This window comes from Protopterus annectens, chromosome 5.part0 (assembly GCF_019279795.1).
Source record: "Protopterus annectens isolate FY-2018-M chromosome 5.part0, PAN1.0, whole genome shotgun sequence".
Taxonomy (NCBI): domain Eukaryota; kingdom Metazoa; phylum Chordata; order Ceratodontiformes; family Protopteridae; genus Protopterus; species Protopterus annectens.
In genome coordinates, this window is record NC_056735.1 from 213,745,782 (window position 1) to 213,764,592 (window position 18,811).

The 18,811-nt window shown below is 38.7% G+C and overlaps 1 protein-coding gene across 1 annotated transcript in view; it reads left to right on the top strand.

Annotated features, from left to right (window-relative positions):
- The window catches only part of NOX4 (NADPH oxidase 4), a 1,166,454-nt gene that overhangs the window by 168,804 nt on the left and 978,839 nt on the right, over positions 1-18,811 (top strand). The window contains exon 8 of the mRNA XM_044071824.1: positions 5,269-5,368. Within this exon, the coding sequence (XP_043927759.1) occupies positions 5,269-5,368 (100 nt within the window). The remainder of the gene's footprint in view (positions 1-5,268; positions 5,369-18,811) is intronic.

An 18,811-nucleotide genomic window follows, 5' to 3' on the forward strand; every position in this document is an offset into this window, starting at 1 on the left:
TTGGCTATATCTGTTAGCTCAGCATAGGAGGTGGCATTGTGCAATAACTCAGAACAAATCTGGGTATTGCCTTTGAGGTTTTTGATATAGCTATAGAAGGCTTTGTGTTTGTTTTAGGAGTCAGCCGCAATTCTGCCTTCATAGATGATTTGATAAGGGATCTCAGCTTTTTCTTGAGATTGATAAGGGAGGTTTTCCGGTCATGTGACTTCTTTTTTTTCTGCAACAGTTTCTTCCTTCTGTTGTAGAATTTATTGATGTCTGGAGACCACCAGATTGGCTTCCTTTTTTGGAGGAGAGTGTCTTAGTTCTATTTGGTATGGCAAAGTCCATGAATTTGTGTACGTGCTCGTACAGTGCATTGGTGTATGATTCGACAGTCATGCAGCTATTTTCCATTGGGATGGGTGATGAGAAGTTAGCTATCTCTGTTTTTAGGAGCCCAAAGTCGGTTTTAGAGAAGTTTTTCAGGGTGGTCACCTTAGCGAGGGTTGTAGGTGAGATGGAGATTTCCGTGGTGATCAGTTTGTGGTCAGATTTAGCCAGGGAGGAATTGACTATAGGTGTGGAGCAATGGTCTTCTATGTTGGTGATAACCAGGTTGAGGATGTTGCTTCCTCTAGTGGGGATCAGAATTAGCTGGTCCAGGGCACTGGAACTGATATATTCCAGAAAATGTTGGGCCTGTACATTGGTTACTTGAATAGTTTTTCTAGTTGATGGAAGGGTAGTTAAAGTCACCCAGTATGAGAGTATTGGGTTGGACCTTGATGGATTCCAGGGTGTTTAGGAACTTGGAGTGAGGGTCTAGGGACAAGTTTGGCATTCTGTAGCAGGCTATGACTTGTATTGCCGTCTTACCCAGTGTTAGTTGTACCTGAAGTATCTCAGATGCATTATGTTGGGCTACCAGTCTAGAGATTTGCATATCCTTTAAGAATATGGAGACACCACCGCCCTTGGAGTTTCCGGCTGTATTCTGGGGCCGAAAGCTGTGGAATGAGCTGTAGCCTGGGAGCGGAGGGGTGCTTTCTAACTTTTTAAACCAGGTCTGCATTACATCACAGATGTCGACATTCTCCATTTTGAGGAGAGCTTTGAGTGAATGCATCTTCAGATTTAGACTTCTAGCATTGAGAAACATGACCCTCCGATTGCATTTGTTTGTAGCTGTTATGGTGGAATTGTTGTTCTTTGTAACACTGCCTAAAAAGGCACTATAGGGGTGGCAAGAGCATTGGCCAGTACCTGGAATCACAGGGGTGACAGATGCAGGCTGTCTCTGGCATAGCATTGAGGACAGTCAATCATGTCATCCCAGGCAGACAGATACTGGATCCCCTTAGAATGACACCAGAAATGTAGCCAATTGTTGAAGTCAATTATTTTCTGCTCGTGCTGTGGTATCATTCTGGGTGATGGTAGAATAATGCTCAGGGCTAGGGTCATACCTGCCTGGGTCACATAATCTGAGAGTTCCATCACATATCTTTTCATATAGTCCAGGGAGGAATGTCTCAGGTCATTCACACCCACATGGACAATGACTGAGTCATATTTGTACTTGTGGAGTGACCTGAAAGCATGTGTTATGTGGTGGATCCTGGCACTTGATAGACAATTGACTGTCACCTTCTCCTTGTTCAACCTAATGAGTGGACCTCCTTATTCACCCTAATGAGTGGGACATCAGTGTGTCTCACAATTGAGTCTACTATGACTAGTACATTGGGCAAAGTGTTTTACCTTAAGGGCTTAGGTTGAGGGGCACACTGTGGTGGTGAGCTATGTATTCTGGGGTTAGTGTTGTGTTGTAGTGGTTGAGTGCATTTCTGTCTTGGGGAATCACTGCTGTTTGGGTTAATTTTTATTGAGAGCCTCCACAAAGGTGGGTGTACGGTTTGTGTTTCTATGTATGGGTTGTGATGGTTGGTGTTTTGGAGAGCTGTGTGTTCTATGTAGTGAGTTGCAGGTGTTCACCTTCTCCTCTTGACCAGCTAGTCCTGTCTTGGTTGGAGTGTGCACTGCTTCCAGTTTGGTGATATAAGTGCATCTCTCACATGTATCAGTATTGGGAGGTAAGAAGAGAGGGTTGTCTGTGTACATTAGACAGTTGCCACACTGTCTCAGAATGACCAAGTGCACCAGATTAGCTGGAGAAAGCACAGGAAATTGCCCTACAATCATACCAGTAGGGGTGGTCATAATTAATAAGTACTGGTGCTGTTACTGCATAGGAACAGCTATTGCGGATACAACTAAGTGTGCTACAATAAATGCTACAAAAGCCATAAAGATGGTTTAAATCCTCCTGACCCCCCCCTCGTGTCCGGTAGTATCAGAAGGAGGAGGATGGATTACAGAGCCTGCATCTATTTTTGTGTAACACAAGGTACAGATAGCCATCCACAAAGCAAATACAGTATTGAAAGATACTCCACATTTCCGCAGAACACTCTTTGACTATTTCAATTCCTTCGTTAAGACCATCAATCTTACAGTGGTGACAATGGATCACAGGAATCTCTTCACTGTGATTCCAAATGATTTTGGTATCAAATCGGTCAGACAATTTTTTAAGATAAAGAGAGGATTTTTGATTATACTTCCATTTCCACAATCTGTTTCCTAGTAGAGATAATTTTTGAGAACAATGTGTTTACCTATGGTGTTAAATATTACCTTCAAAAGTGGGGAGTTGCAATGGACACAGTTGTGCCAACAGTTATTCTAACGTAGTTATAGCCCAATGGGAATCTGTTCATGTGTTTAACACGGTGAACCAGTGGCTCAATTATACCCCCTATTATAAAAGGTTTGTGGATGACATATTATTTTTATGGGCAGGTGATACTGAATAACTTAAAGATTTTGCTAAATATTTCAGCAATTTGAAACTAACAGGGTGACATAAATTTCTTGGATGTTACCCTTGAAATGAATACTGATGGCAGCATTAATACATATACGTATAAAATGGAGTGTTGGAGAAATCACTTGTTACACTGATCTAGTATGCATCCTAGACATTTTACACACATCAGATGATGGGACAACTACTGAGGATTTCTAGATTTTGCCCTTAAGAACATGATTATGATGTAGAACTTGAACGACAGAGAACAGAATTCAAACAAAGATTTTACAAAGATGTGGAGGCGCAAAATAAAATCCTGGAGAATTGATTGTCTCACAACACAATGGGATGACACAATTTCATGGATAATAGCACACAAGAGACACCTAAAGGAATGAGAAGAAATATAAATCGAGTTGACAGAATGAGGTGTTCATTAACGTGTGACGTAAAACAGATATGTCAAGTTATTAGGAGCAATTGGAAGATTCTGACAGCAGACAACATAAAGCACATCACTGGTGAAGAACTGTGTTTCTCTTATAAGAATAAAAGAATCTGGAACAGCTCCTTTGTCAAAATAAAACTGTGCCAAGACCTATTATGGTTGTCTCATGAAATGGTTCATTTTCTTGTAGAAAATGCAAAGCCTCTGCATATATAGAATGCAGAAACTGTTTTATATATCCAATCACAGGGCATATTTAAGACTAAATATGTATGCTGACTGCAACACTAGGAATGCTATTCATGTTGCTCAGTGTCACTTATGATGGAAAAATCAATAGATGTCTTAAGAACAGGATCTTACGACATCTGAGTGATTAGACGATTACACAATAAAAATAATGCTTTGAGTCAACATATCTCTGCCTACCCTGGGCATAAATTCTATTTTTTGGTACTGGAAGTTGTGATGAGAGCCAGTGTGGAGAAGATTTAGTAAATAGAACTGAATTAAGATGGATTGCAGACCTACAAGCTGACAAATCCCCTGGAATGAATGAGATGGTTCCCTTAAAACCTTTGTTGAAAGGGCGGAGACTTGGGAGATGATTCTGAGATGATTGGTCCTTTTAATAACAAGGAACTTTCTGACTTATTTAAATACCAGTATGTTGAGTTCATGGTAGATCTGATGAAGGCTTTTGCCGAAAGTGCTTATCCTTGAGCTCCACAACACTGATTTTAACTTTATTTTACATTTATTAAAGTTGTATTGGTTTTATCTGCCTTTTACCTGCCTTCTCCATATTTTCTATGTTTGATTTCTGTGTCGTTGTCCAAAAACATAATGTGGGATAGATCTTGGTAAAATAGCAATTACACAAAGGTGTTTTATTTAGGTCATTTGAGCTTTAAGTTTCTATATGCTTGTAGTGCATGTAGCGCCATGATTACATTACAATATTGACAAAACGACAAACATTTTTTAAGAACTACAGTAGTGCAAGACCTGATCTTAACAATTGTGAAGCAACACCCATATGCTGTTAAGATTGGGTCTTGCAGGAGGTATTCACAAATGACAGCACCAGCCAGCAAACTACAGCAGCAGAACTCAAAAACAGCAGTGTTTCTGCCTGCTGTACCTCTAATCTGTTCCTGATTTTCTCACAAAATTTTGCATTGATGTGTGCTGTTGCCAGTTGGAAAAGCCAACAAAACACGTCCTTTTTTAAAATTTTTACTCTAATACTACATGGAGAAGATAAAGTTTCATGTGCTGCAAAGAATTGTGATTCTGTCTCCGATCGTAATCCTGTATTATGTGCTTTAGACATGGATGCTAAGACCTCTCAAACTTCACCCTCAAAATGTATTCCATGGCATCCATGGCTCACACAAATAATAACGTGGTTACAAACAAAGACTCACTCATAATCCTCTGTGTTAAAGTTTGCATGAAAACAGTGTATGTCAGAACTGATACTACACTACAAAAGTATTCCACAAACACAAAATAACTGTAATATGATTTTTTTGTAAATATTATGATTTTGTTTATAAACAGTTATGATAGACATAAATATTTTTCAAAAAACAGTAAAATGCTAGTCATTTGAATATTTACTTTTCAAGTATTACATATATGTTTTGCATATGATATATAGCTTCTGTATTCAGTGTTAACCTGTTAATTGTTGTTTTTATTTTTTTCTGGTATACCATTTGCATGGCATAATAGCCATGCATAAAAACAAGGTTGGGAAGAAAGAGTGAGATATTTCGTACAGTAGCAGTATATTCCATCTCTGTTTAGTGTTATTTTGTTCTATATTTTTTTTTTGACTAGCTCTTTACTTGGTATTGTTTTACAGTGTTCCTGCATTTTTAATAAAGTTAATTTAAAAGTGCATTGAATACAGAATTTTGACTGCAAATAACATTTTCATTTCTTTTGCCTCTAGCTGCTTTGGATCTCAGCTAATGTTGCATTGTTCTGGAGAACTTATGTGAAGTACTGTCAAAATTCAGAGTACTATTATGTACATCAAATGCTTGGAGTAAGTAAAGCAATACTTCTTCATTAAATACTGTATAATATATTTAAACCAATATCATGTAAAAAGCCTTGTAACACATCAGTTTTAATGACCTTTGCAGCAACTGTGACCTACAGTTGGAAATATGAGCTTATGTTATGACAGGTGACTTACGAGATCTCTGACAGGTTCTAAACTTGAAACTTTCTAGCATGTGTTCACACTGTCCCTTAGGGATGACTACTTTATTATGAGTACTGAAAAGAACTGAAGATACAGATTCCAGGAGTGTGTTACTTCTGTTAATGATGGCGGTTTCAGCTCTTAGTGTAGCTTATATCACTCAGTGAAAGAAAGATAAAGCTCATAGATTTTCAGCAGTGTTCTGTAAAGGAACTATTTCCCCTGTACCAAAATATCAAGACAGATTAAAACAAGAATTGTATGTTTTAATTTTTATACTACTTTCATAAGTGATTTTTTTGTCTGTTAACAATATGGTATTAGTAGTAACATAGTTAACATTAGTGTTAATTACAGTTCCAAAAAAGTCAATGTGGTACACATTGTAACATAAATATTATTAGCCAAAGCCATCTATTTAAATATATCTATACTTAAAAGTAGACTACCAAAGTCTTGCCATTTGCTTTCTAACAAGGTGCTATTCTGTTGTAAATGACTGTCCATATTTTGTTTTTTTTTTCATTATTCACAAACACGAAGGTTATTATTGTAACATGTTGCAATTGTTCATTTTCATCAAAGCACAAAGCTGAAGCAGTTTAAGGGAGATCAGCAACAATGTGCACCATATGCAACAGATGTGGAATCAGTAGGTCATTCCCTGTCTGTACTGGGATGGGAACACATGATATTGATTACAATTGATTGGGAAGATAATTCAATGAAACTATTAGTGGAGTACTTGAAAACATGATTTTTGTTATACATTAATTGACCAAATAAGTGCACTGGACACAGTTATCCAGTTGCAGAAGTGACTTGGATGCATTGTCCGGTTTAGGATTAAGTTACTTACTCGGTCACACAGTAGGCACATGCAGGTAGATGGAATCAAATAAAATTTCCTAGGCTATGGGAAATGGCTCATTAAAACTCAAAGTCTTCATCTTCTATGCTAAACACTCCCACCTGCTTGTGTGTGTGTGTGTGTGTGTGTGTGTATATATATATATATATATATATATATATATATATATATATATATATATATATATATATTAGGTGAGACTGAAGCTCAGTAGCAAACCTATAAGGCTGTGTTTGATGCTGACATATATATATATATATATATATATATATATATATATATATATATATATATAGAAAGCAGCCTGGCTCATTGACTGGAATCCTGCAAAATTTTTGACAGTGGTGACAGCCTTCAGGACATGGTATGAATGGATCTCAAGGGTAGTGTGGGCATGCTGATAAGTTTGAGGGTGGGGTGGGAGTTTGGGAGATGCAAATGTGTAAATTCTAAATATTTCTGCCAATATTTCAGCTATGTCTTCAAGGGAGGAGTATGTGTTGTCATTATGTCTTAACTTAGTGTATTGCTGGGTATTGCTTCAAAGGTTTCTGACATAGTTGAGAAGGCCTTGTGGTTGTCCTCAACAGAGGTGGCAAATTTCCAGTCATCCATATGTTTTGAGGATCTGATTTACTTTTAAGTTCTTTGTTTGACTTTTTGAGTTCTCTTTTAGAGGTTAGGGTGATAAGATTATTCTTTCACATAATGGGTTTCTTCTCTTTATGTATAATTTCTTTATATTAGGGTTTTCACCATATGTGTTTATTCCTAAACTTGAAACTGCATTTGTTCCTGAGGCAGACCAATGTTGCACTGTTGGAAAGAGCAAAACACACCAAATTTCTATCAGATGGGAATTGCAGCAGTATGAATAGTAGCCAAAAGAAATAGAAATAATTCCAAAAAAAATATTTCCTCCTTTCCTAGGCATTTTGAAGCAAACTGTAATAGAAAAGGTGTTTGAAATCCTGTTTGTGATGCATGGTAGGCTGCCTGTGAACCGACACTGGGCAAAGATTTTCTATGCAAAACAGTAATTGTGGAAATCAGCTTCACTTAGGTAAATTTGATCAGATTACTCTTCGTTTAGTGTAAGTTCAGCAAGGTGTAGGGAAGCCCCTGTAGACTACGTCTTCATTCAGCAAAATGTGGATTATTCATTATATTACATTTGTACATCTAGCAATAGCAGGGGTGTTAATATGCCTAATACCACATAGCTTTTCACCCATAACTGATATCCGGAACTGAGGCACACCTTACTGTTTGATATTATAAGATGCATTAGTGTGAACTTTACAGTCCATTTCACTGGACTTTTTTTGAGTTAGTATATTTTAGTAGGTATTTCCACAATCAGGGGTGACTTGGCAGAACGTATTGACATGCTGTTACCAGATTTATCAAAACGCCTTCAAAAAGACCTTACATCATGAATGATGCCATTGGCAATGAACTGTGTGGTGTGTGTTTTTTGGAAAGGTTATTGAAATGGTGGACTACACATAGCTGTATTCTTATGTGATATGACATAATATTAGAATAATTTTGGCTAGATTAAGATCTGGTAATATTATGAACACTACACTCATTTGAGTGGCAAATTACCTCCTAAAGTGAGAATTCAAATAAACTATTTGATCTTGTTCCTACTTGATATCTTTTGTAGATTTAGATGTTGTGTGACATGTGATCCTGAACAAACACCTGCTTGTGCATTGTGGCTGATCTGGTATGGTTTTAGACTAAAATGCTCACATAGTGTTTTCCCAGTCTTGGTAAATCACTCAGTTGATGTTAAGAAACAAACAACTATCAAAGAGTGTAACTATCAAAGAGTGTATTAGTACTAGTTATCCATTACATCTTATGCTTCTACCAGTTTTCCATGATAACTGAATTTTGATTGGTTCCCTAAAGTCATTTGACAACTGAACAATTTTATATGACAACTGTATTATGTAATGGATAACTAGTTCTGATGAAGTCCTACCTGTAAAGATGAAAGTGCTTAACTTTTTACTGGTTTGTTTGAAAGACACGTTTCTTGTGCAAATTAAAACTATACTTTTTGTTTTAATACAATCCTTGATGGTCATTTCTTTCTTAATGTCAACCGAGTAATTTACTTACCACATCTGGGAGAACACTACTTGAGCATTTTTGATTTATTTGGTTGTTACTTGATTTTTGCTGCACAGACATGCTTTTTTTGTGGTTATTTGTCTTTTTTCAGCATTGCAGTGTTTCTCCCTTAAAGTGAACCAGCCCTTTTTTGGCATGGAATCCTTTTCCCAACCTAATCCTTTTGCTCTACTGGTGGAAGGAGTTACACTAAACAACACTGACAGGATGGACACTAGTCAAGGAGATCTTACTCAACTGATACTACTTTTAACCCAATGAGTGCAGACGTGTCCAGCAAAATACAAGAAATTTCCACTACCCATTTTAATGGAGATAGAGTGGTAGAACCCAAAATGAATGGACACTAACAAGAATCAGTTTTTCTACCAGACAGCAAAAGGAATGGTACTGTCTAGGCAGAAAATGACAACAATGAATTCAATTTTAAAAATAGATTTTCCTTTCGACCACCCATTGATGTCAACATCTGGTTAAATCAAGAATTCCACATGTCAGCCTTATCAACAAATCCTACTACAGACAACTACAAACTGGCTGGACTTATAAAGACAGTCAAAAGAAAATTACCTGGACAGTCAAAATAAAATTAACTAAAGTGCATAACCTTCAGTTAGATAACTGTTACCTTAAGGAATGTATTAAGGCTAAGAGGATACCCAAGGGGTTGAGCATTTACAAATTCCCCAATGCAATAGTTGCAGGGGCCAAAGACCATTTATAACTTACTGCCATGTTCAATAGGCATGGCTGCAAATTAAATGACATTATTATCAGGAAAAATACAAACTTTGTTTCTGATTTATTTGAGGAAATTAATATGTTAAACCAGGGAATTACAAAGAATTTGTTGCTCAACATGTTAAAACCCAATTATACTAATGTTTTTGAAAACAAACAGAATTGTAAGATTGTTTTACAAAGAAAACAGAAAAAAAGCTGATACATGGTTACAATGATTACCACAGTACTGTTGCATATCCATTACCTAAGGTACTTAAGCATGCTTCCAAAAATTATATTCCTTCTTGATTTGAAACTCATGAGCATTCTTCACTTAACTCTCCACACATTTACCAACATGAGACAAACTGCAGACATGGATGTGGATGAATTTCCACCATTCTGAAATACTAATAGAAATTCGGAATTAACAAAACAGGTAGACGCTTTTTTGCAACCATCTATACTCCCATGAAGCCCACACTTTTCAGGAGGTTCAACAGATGGAAACTTTAAACATGGTGATGGCGAAACAAGTAGGGGGAACAAGAACCAGGGGCAACTTCTGGTAAAATCAAAGGAACCAAAAGTAATTGATATTAATCCACACAACAGAAGCGTTACATCAAACAATAATATTTTACACACCTTTAAAGGGTTTAATATTTTTAAGTATAGTTCTTTAGAAATACAGGAAGATTATTTTTCTTTGTTTAGCAAGGGTATCAAATTTGTACCCCACAAACATATGGACATAAGAGACACTTTATTAGAGTTGACACTCTTTATGAGAAAATTAGACTTTTTAGTTAACGCTAATGAATCAGCCATAGTACTAAGGGAATATGATTTACTATGGAAGAAAAAAGTATTTTAAACCCTCCCTTAACCCTGTAGTGGCAACATTTGAAAAGTGTTGTGAAAGGGATCTATGTTAGTTGGAAAAGCACTTACTCATGCACAAAACCTGTCCAGGGAAGAGAATTTTGAACTCTTTCACATTTAACAGGGACCTAAGGGTTATGAAACCAGACAGAGAAGGGAAGGCATGGTTTTCATGGACTCAATTGACTATACAGTTAGAGTTTCTAATATGCTTTTAGACCATGGCAAATATGAAACAGTATCTAAGAATGACATTTTTGTAGCATACAGGAAGATTGACCTGTTCTTAGATGATTGTTTGAAACAAGAACAATTTCACCCCAAGAACACACCAGTTTCTTAATATAAAGACCCCCATTATACTGCCCATTTTGGTGTCTCAAGAATGCATAAAGACATTTTAGATCCCCTTTAAGATTAACAGTGGCACCATGGTGGTCCAAAACCTACCCTTGGCCATCTTCATGGGCAAGACATTGAAAGAGATATTTTCACTATAACCATATTTTAGGAGACTCTTGGGATTTTATACACAAGATTAAACAATAATTTTACAGTGACAGTGTAACTTTTGTAACAGTAGATGTAATGGATTTATTCAGCTGCATAGCACATACTCAGGGACTTAAATGCTTTCACTCAGCTCTTTTAAGCCTTACAGGTCTAGAAGATAGGCTTATAGACTTCCTTATGGATGTAATGGAAATTATTTTACATAATATTTTTTTTCAAAAGAGAATATTTTAAACAACGTAAGGGAGTGGCTCTGGGTGCAACATGCACCCCAGTATATGCTAACTTGGTGATGTACAGCTGGGAACTTGAACATATTTTAAACTCAAGTTTCAATTTACACTTGAAATTTTATTCTAGGATCCTGGATGACATTTTTTTTTCTGGAACAGCCCCCCCCCCAATAAAATAGGGGAGTTTATCACATATCTGAATGAAATGATAGATGTTTTTAAAGTTTACCTACCAAATTGGTCAGAACATTGTAAACTATCCAAATGTCACCATTTACAAGGATAGCAGTCTAACAGATTTAAAACTTCAATCTATTGAAAATCCTACTTTTCTAATATCTACTTGCACTTTGGTAATAGTCACCCCTTCCATATTAAAAAGAACGTATTTAAGGGGCAGTTGTTCATAGATGCCAGGATGTGCTCGAACCCTGAGCTTTTTAAGCAAGAACATGAAAGGATTCACAGCATGTTTTTAGAGAGGAGTTATCCAGAGAAGTTATTATTCCCCATTGGGAAACAAATATTGAAGGTCTGCTGGTTCAAATACAAACCTATCGTCCACTCTAGGCCTTTAGTGCCAACTGATCCCACTGCATTAAAAACTATACAAACAAATTTTCACAGGCTCCGATACTCCAATGTAATGAACAAAGGAAGCATATTAAAGACATTATTAAGAACAGTTGGCTTATTTTTAAGATAGATGATGATGTTTACCATAAGTTGGGAGAGAAACCCAACTTCATACACAAAACTGGTATGAACATTAAGAAACTTTTAGAACATTGCCAAGCTGGTAGACATAATACTGATATTGGCACCAAAAGTGTAGGAGATGGACACCCTAAATATCAATTTGGATTGCTACATAAGCATAATGATCGATTTAATTAAAGGAACTGTGACACCAAGGGGGTGATTTACCTAGCAAAGTGCACCAGTTGTCCCACTTTTTATGTTGGAAAGACTGAGCTGGCCTTACGGAAAAGGATGTACGAACACAACTACCATATAAAAAACAAAAAATAATACCAATGCATTGTATAAACATCCTGTGGCATGTGAAGAATTTTGTATTTGGCATCCTAGAGATCACTCCTATTGAAAAAAGGGGGAGGAAACTGGGCAAATGTTTTAGAATATGAAAAGTTAAAATGGCAACTCAGGTTAAATACTGCCAACTTCCCAGGACTTCAACAAACATATTTCCATTACACCTGCACTGAAAATGAAGAGTGCAATACTTTGAACACTGTCACATTTTTTATAAGTTTATATAAGCTTTTTATAAGTTTTTTAAAGTTGTGTCTTAAGCTTTATATAAGATTTTTTAAGATTGTTATAAGACTTCAGTATGAGGAATCAATATTGGTGTGACTAACAAACATTTTTGTACGTATTTATTTAATTTACTACTTATGTGAGTGGAGGGTACTGATTTCTTTGTTAGGCAACTGAATGGCTACTGAGATCACATTACATCTTCTACCAGTTTTCCATGGCAATTGAATTTTGATTTGTTCCATAAAGTCATATGACAACTGAACAATGTTATATAACAACTGTATTATGTAATTGATAACTAGTTCTGATGAAATCCTACCTATAATGATGAAAGCACCTAACGTTTAACTGTTTTGTTTGAAAGATACACTTCTTGAACCAATTAAAACTATTATTTTTGTTTTGTTATGCTCCTTGATGGTCGTTTGTGTCTTAACATCAACTGAGTGATTTACTATGACTGGGAGTACATTACTTGAGCATTTATGATTTATTTGGTTGTTGCTAAATTTTTGCTGGATGGATACATGCTACTTCTTGTGGATAATGATTTTAGACTATTTTGCATCTTATATATTTGGCTGTATTCAGTGTATGGCTTGACTTGGAGACTTGGACCACAAAAAAAAAAAAACAGAAACCCTGATTTACCAGGTTGGCTACACTGTATGTACCATATCCAGTCTCTTTCTCAATCAGTGATTTAAATGCATTTGAGCCAGTAAAAGAGACTTCTTGGAGATCAAATCAATACAGTACAGTCTTTTCCTTTCACCAGGAATCAACACTGCCAGGAGATCGAGCTAGTGCAGTCTTTTTATATATGTCTATGTGCATGCTTATGTGTTATTTATTTATTTATTTATTTTTGTGTGATCTTTTACTCCATTTCCTGACTTTACTGCTTGAATGAACCCTGCTTGATTCTGTGAATGAACATGTTTGGAAATATATTCAGGTAAATCAATGAGGATAATACCAGCCATAAGAGTTTCATATTTATTCTTGTTAAGAAAATGCATACAACTTAAACATTTCGTACTTTAGAGATATCTTCAAATTATAAATATTGATTGCTTTTATCTATTTGTTAAGCAGGCAAACTTATTGGACAAAATGTCCCTTTTTTGGGATGACCCAAAAGCACTGCTTGATTAATTAACTTGCCCGGTGTCACACAGTAGGCAAATACAGCTAGGAAGAATCAAACCAAGTACTCCTGCCTTAACTACAAGTGTGTTTAATATTTTAGCTGTGAATAAACTGCACAGTATGAAGTCTAAAAGTTTAATGTTAATACTTTAACTGTGAAGGCATTTGTAATTTAGCTTGTTTTTTGCAGGCATGTCAGTGTGAAACACACTATGTTGGGCCACAACAGACTGTTTGGTATTTTTTACACATGAATAAGGCTGTGAGATGTTAATGACCTTCTCCCATAGTACAGGAACTGTACAGGACAGTGTCTTGGGCTACTCCTGAAAAGAGGCACTTGCATCCAGTGGTTGTCCCAAGTTATTCACAAATGTGTTGCAAAATCTTTTTTTGAATTCTTGTATCAGTCACATAGCCCCTAATTAGTGATTTGCTATTTGACCATGAATCTTCTGGTTTAATGGATTTCCATATGGATTTTCAATAATTGTGACTGTTAAGGGACCAGAAGTTTACTGTTGTTCATTCTACATTTTCAGTGTGAGACTGTTTTGATGTTCATCGTGTTTCACTGTTGCAGTCCTTACAAATGGGTTATCCGACTCCTGGTAGGCCACAGTCAGCCAGAATACCAAAGTCCTTGGTATATGACATCGGCTGCCTTCGGTTTAAGCCTGATGTCAGGACGTCAGGTACAAAAGAAGGCAGCTGACGCCATTTCCCCATTCTTTCTTGCTGTGGAGCCCAAAGCAGAAGCATTTTGCATGTGTGCCGGTCGGCCTAGTACCTTCTTGTTGTGTACTGACTGCTTAGGTGAAGACATCCTCAGATAAGTACCCTGTTGGGGACCCTCTTTTCTTGCTTTAATGAATGTCAGAGAAAGTTAATAACTGTCCTGCCTGTGGAAAACAGATTCCACACCGTGATTTTTCTGTTGTATCACTTGTTTAGGCCTTGAGCACAATGTCCCTAATTGTGTTCTCTGTGCTTCTTTCAACCTGCATACCATTCGCCCTAGAGCTAGGATCTTGTTCAAGCATTTCAGAGTTTGGCCTAAGTTCATCGGTATGGTGTCTTCTGGTCTCCTGACTTCAGATGTTCCTAAGAAGCACAAGGATAAGGACTGCGACAGGCTTAGAGTCAAATTAACCGATGACGTCCCTGTTAAGTTGGTTGTTGGTCCAACGGTAGCCAATGAGGCGCTTTCAATGCCGCTGCAGTCCACAGATGTTCAGCAGCAAGCATCTGCAGAGACCTTTTCTGAGTCCTCCATTCCGCAGGCTTCTACCTCATCTTTGGACCCTCCACCAGTTGCCGCCTCTGATGGATCCAGAGCCGCTAAGCAGGCGCCGGCTTCTGAGGCCTCTTTTCTCCAACCAGAGACCAGATCCAGACCGATTACCTTGATTCACACTTTTGCGGAGGCTAGGCCTCCTGAGTCCCTCTGGCTTTCTAGCAGGCCTTCCAGCCAAAAATCTACTCCAAAGCAGGTGCCAGCCTCCCTTCAAATGCCTCAGGCTCAGATGGTTAAGATGGCTAGTGATCTCTTGACTCTTATGAGGGGCTCTCAGCCACCTCCTTCTAAGAGGGCTAGGGAACTGTCCCCAGAAGTTTTGTCTGCCTCAGACTCAGAGGTTTCCAGCACCTCTGCTGATGAAGAAGGAAACTCTCTGCTTTTTTCTGGTTTTGAGGATTCTGATGCAGAAGACTCCATCCCTTCTGCCTCCCCTCCAGAAGATTTTTCTTTTAGGAATACTCTGAATACTCTTAGGGAGCATTTCAAATAGGAAAGTCAGGGCTACCTTCAGTCTAAGAAGCGGATTAGGGAGTTCTTGGATTTGCCTCAGCATAAGCCTTTGGCTATCCCTCTGGTTTTGGAAGTTGTTGATGTTTTCATGGAGAATTATTTGACTCCTAATTCTGTTCATCCTGCTCCCAGAAAGCCTAACAGGTATTATAGAGTTCCTGATTCTCATAAGTTCCTTTTCAAGAATCCTACTGCTGATCCAGAGATTATTTCTCAGGGCCCTAAAGGTGTTAAAGCCAGGGTTGCTAAAAATCCTGTTCCTTCTGATAGGGAATCTAGGCCCTTGGATAGATGGGTAAAAAGGTTTATACTTCTTCCACCCTGGCTATTAGGTCTGTTAATTGCCTCTTTCATATGCTTAAGTATCAGCAGCATACTTTGGAGGACATTAAGGCTAAAATTGCTGGTGTTCCTTCCCTGATGGAGAGTAAGGACATGCAAGATGTATTGAATTTTGAATCTCTTGTTACAAAACATTCTGTTCATTGTGATTTTGATACTTTGGAAGCTTCATGCGGGGCGGCGGCCACTAGTTCTGTTATTAGAAGACATGCTTGGCTCAGGGAACAGCCCCTTTCTGAATATGTCAAATCTAAATTAGTGTATGTGCCCTTGCACAAGGACAGTCTTTTTGGTAGCAAAGCAGAGGAGCTGTTGAAAAAGTTGGGAGGATAAGGCTAAATCTATGCAAACTGTTAAGGATTTTTTGCAGGTTCAGCCTCCTCATTTTAGTAGGCATTACCCTTCTAAGAATTGGACTTTTCCTGACTCTAGTAAACAGGGTCACACTAGATCTAGGAGTTACAGGTCTGCCAGGGGACAGACTTCCATCCCTCAAAAGGCTAAGCACTGGCAAACTTCATCTTCAGAATCGGGAAGTTCTAAGCAGACTTCCCAAAGCAAGCATTCTCAATTACTCCGGCCTTCCCCTGCTTGCCTCTGTGGGCCCAGGGTTTTCTTTGGGGGGAAGGTTAGCAGCTGATGTCTGGCACACTGTCACGGATGACAAATGGGTGCTCAAAATACTATCCCAAGGCTACAAATTCTCCTTTCACACCTTCCCGGTCCTCCAAGAATACCCAGATATTCCCCCACTTCAAAGGGCAGAAGCAGAAAAACAAGTTTCTTCTTTGCTAAACCTGGGAGCAATAGAGCCAGTTCCTACATAACAGATAGGCCAGGGTTTTTACTCAAGACTTTTCCTGGTTCACAAAAAAATGGGGGCACCTGGCACCCTATTCAGAATTTGTCCATTCTAAACACTTTTATGGTGATTCCCAAGCTCAAAATGCTCACTGTTCAGCAGTTGCCAATGCTGGCTAAGGATTCCTTGCTGGTGACTTTGGATCTCTTACCTGCACATCCCAATAAAGGAAAGCTGCAGGCAATTGCTTCACTTCAGGGCAGGGAACAGGCACTTCCAATTCTCTGCACTGCCCTTTGGCTTATCTACTGCTCCCAGAGTTTTTAAAAACATGTCTGGCTCCAGCCATTGCCTTTTGCAGACAAAGAAACAGTCAAATTTACACTTACTTGGACGATTGTCTTCTTCTGGCAAACTCTCCAGAGCAACTTCTAAAGGATTTGGACTTTGTAAGGAACCTTCTCACCTCTTTGGGCTAAACAATCTCGAAAAGAAGTCAAAATTGGTACCCACCAGGAAGATTGTATTCCTAGGAGCGAGTCTGAACACAGCTGCCCAGATGGTATCCCTCCCTCAAGAGAAACAAATGGATCTTTCGAATTCCTTCAAGAGTTTGGCAAGCATGACCCAGCTCTCTGCAAGGCAATTCCTTCAAGCCCTGGGATTCATGGCTTCATGTAGTCTGATGGCTTCATGTATTCTGATGATTCCATATGCCAGACTGCATATGAAGAAAATACAATGGTACCTTAAAAACCTTTGATGTCAACACACTAAGGATTTAGACTTGATTCTTCCTCTGATTCCCTGCCTGCAGACAGAGTTCCTTTGGTGGGCGACGGCCTGTGCACAGAACAAAGGCCTACCTTTCTGTCCACCTCCTGCCAGCCAAACTCTCACCACAGATGCCACAGACTATGCTTGGGGAGCACATCTAGAGGGCATATGCATTCAGGGGACTTGGCGCTATCAACAAGTTCATTTGCACATAAATCTGAAGGAATTGATGGCAGTCTGGCAGGCCTTGATGGCTTTCAAGCATCTTCTCTCTCCTTGTACACTTCTAGTCAGGACAGACAACACTACAATCATGTGGTACATCAACAAACAGGAGGGGCTCACTCTTACCCCCTGTGCAGAAAAAGCATGATACTGTGGTCCATGGCAGCTTCCATGGGCATTCATCTGATAGCTCAGTTTATTCCAGGAAGGCTCAACACCTTGGCAGACCAGTTGAGCAGGCAGGTCCTGGATCCTCATGAGTGGCAACTAAACAAGACCATCTTCTATCGCATCATTCAGTGTTGGGGCACTTCCCAGGTGGATCTCTTTTCATCTCTGACCAACCACCTTCTTCCAACCTTTTGCACCAGGGATCATCACAACAAAGCTTGGAAGGTGGATGCTCTGTCCTTCCCCTGGACACCACTCTCGATCTATGCATTCCCTCCTCTGCCTCTTCTTCCCAGAGTGCTGTTAAAGATAAGGGACAAAAAACCAAGGGCCATCATCATAGCTCCAAATTGACCCAGGCAGCATTGGTTTCCACTTCTTCGCAGTCTCTCCCAATCTCAGCCTTGACTTCTTCCCCTGATACCAGATCTCTTGATTCAGGAGAGGGAAACAAATTCTGCATCCTCACCTTCAGATTCTGCATTTGGCAGCCTGGTTCATAATTTAAATCTTTCCCAACAGGTAGTTGAGGTCCTTCGTGAGGCCAGTAGGCCTAACACCTGGAAATCTTACGCAGATAAGTGGAAAAGATTCTCCATTTGGATGCAGACTAATGTCAAACTCCTTCTCAACCTACTCTTCCTCTTATTCTTGACTATCTGGAAGGCTTGCTTAATGGTGGACTTTCCTTCTCCTCTGTCAAGATTCATGCTTCGGCTATTTCTGCTCATTGTTCCTTTGAGCAACCCATTTTCTCTCATCGCTTGATGAAACAGTTCCTCAGGGGAGCTACCAATTTAAAGCCTCCCAGAAGGGCACCTAATCCTGCTTGGGGTCTTAATTTTATACTTTAGAAATGTACTCTGCATCCCTTTGAACCAGCTGCCTCAGCAGATGTGAAGTTTCTCTCCTGGAAAACTGCCTTTCTCTTGGCCATTACTTCAGCTAGAAGAGTGTCTGAGCTGCAGGCCTTAATGGCAGTAGAGCCTTTTATCACCTTCCATGTGGATCAGGTTTCTCTTCTAACTAATCCTTCTTTTATGCCTAAGGTGGTTTCTAGCCTGACTTTTAACCAGTCTATCCACCTGCCTACCTTCTTTCTTAATCCTCAGAATAGAGGAGAAAGGTTACTGCTTTCCCTGGATGTGCATATACAACTTAGATTTTACCTGGACAGGACTAAACCTTTTTGGAAGTCAAATCAATTGTTGATCAGTTTTGCTCCTGGAGGTCAGGGCAAAGCTATTTCTAAACAGACTATTTCTAAGTGGATTGCTCATTGTGTTGACTTTCGTTACTTACAGCATGGCAAGGTTCCTCCTGAGAGTATTAGGACCCATTCTACT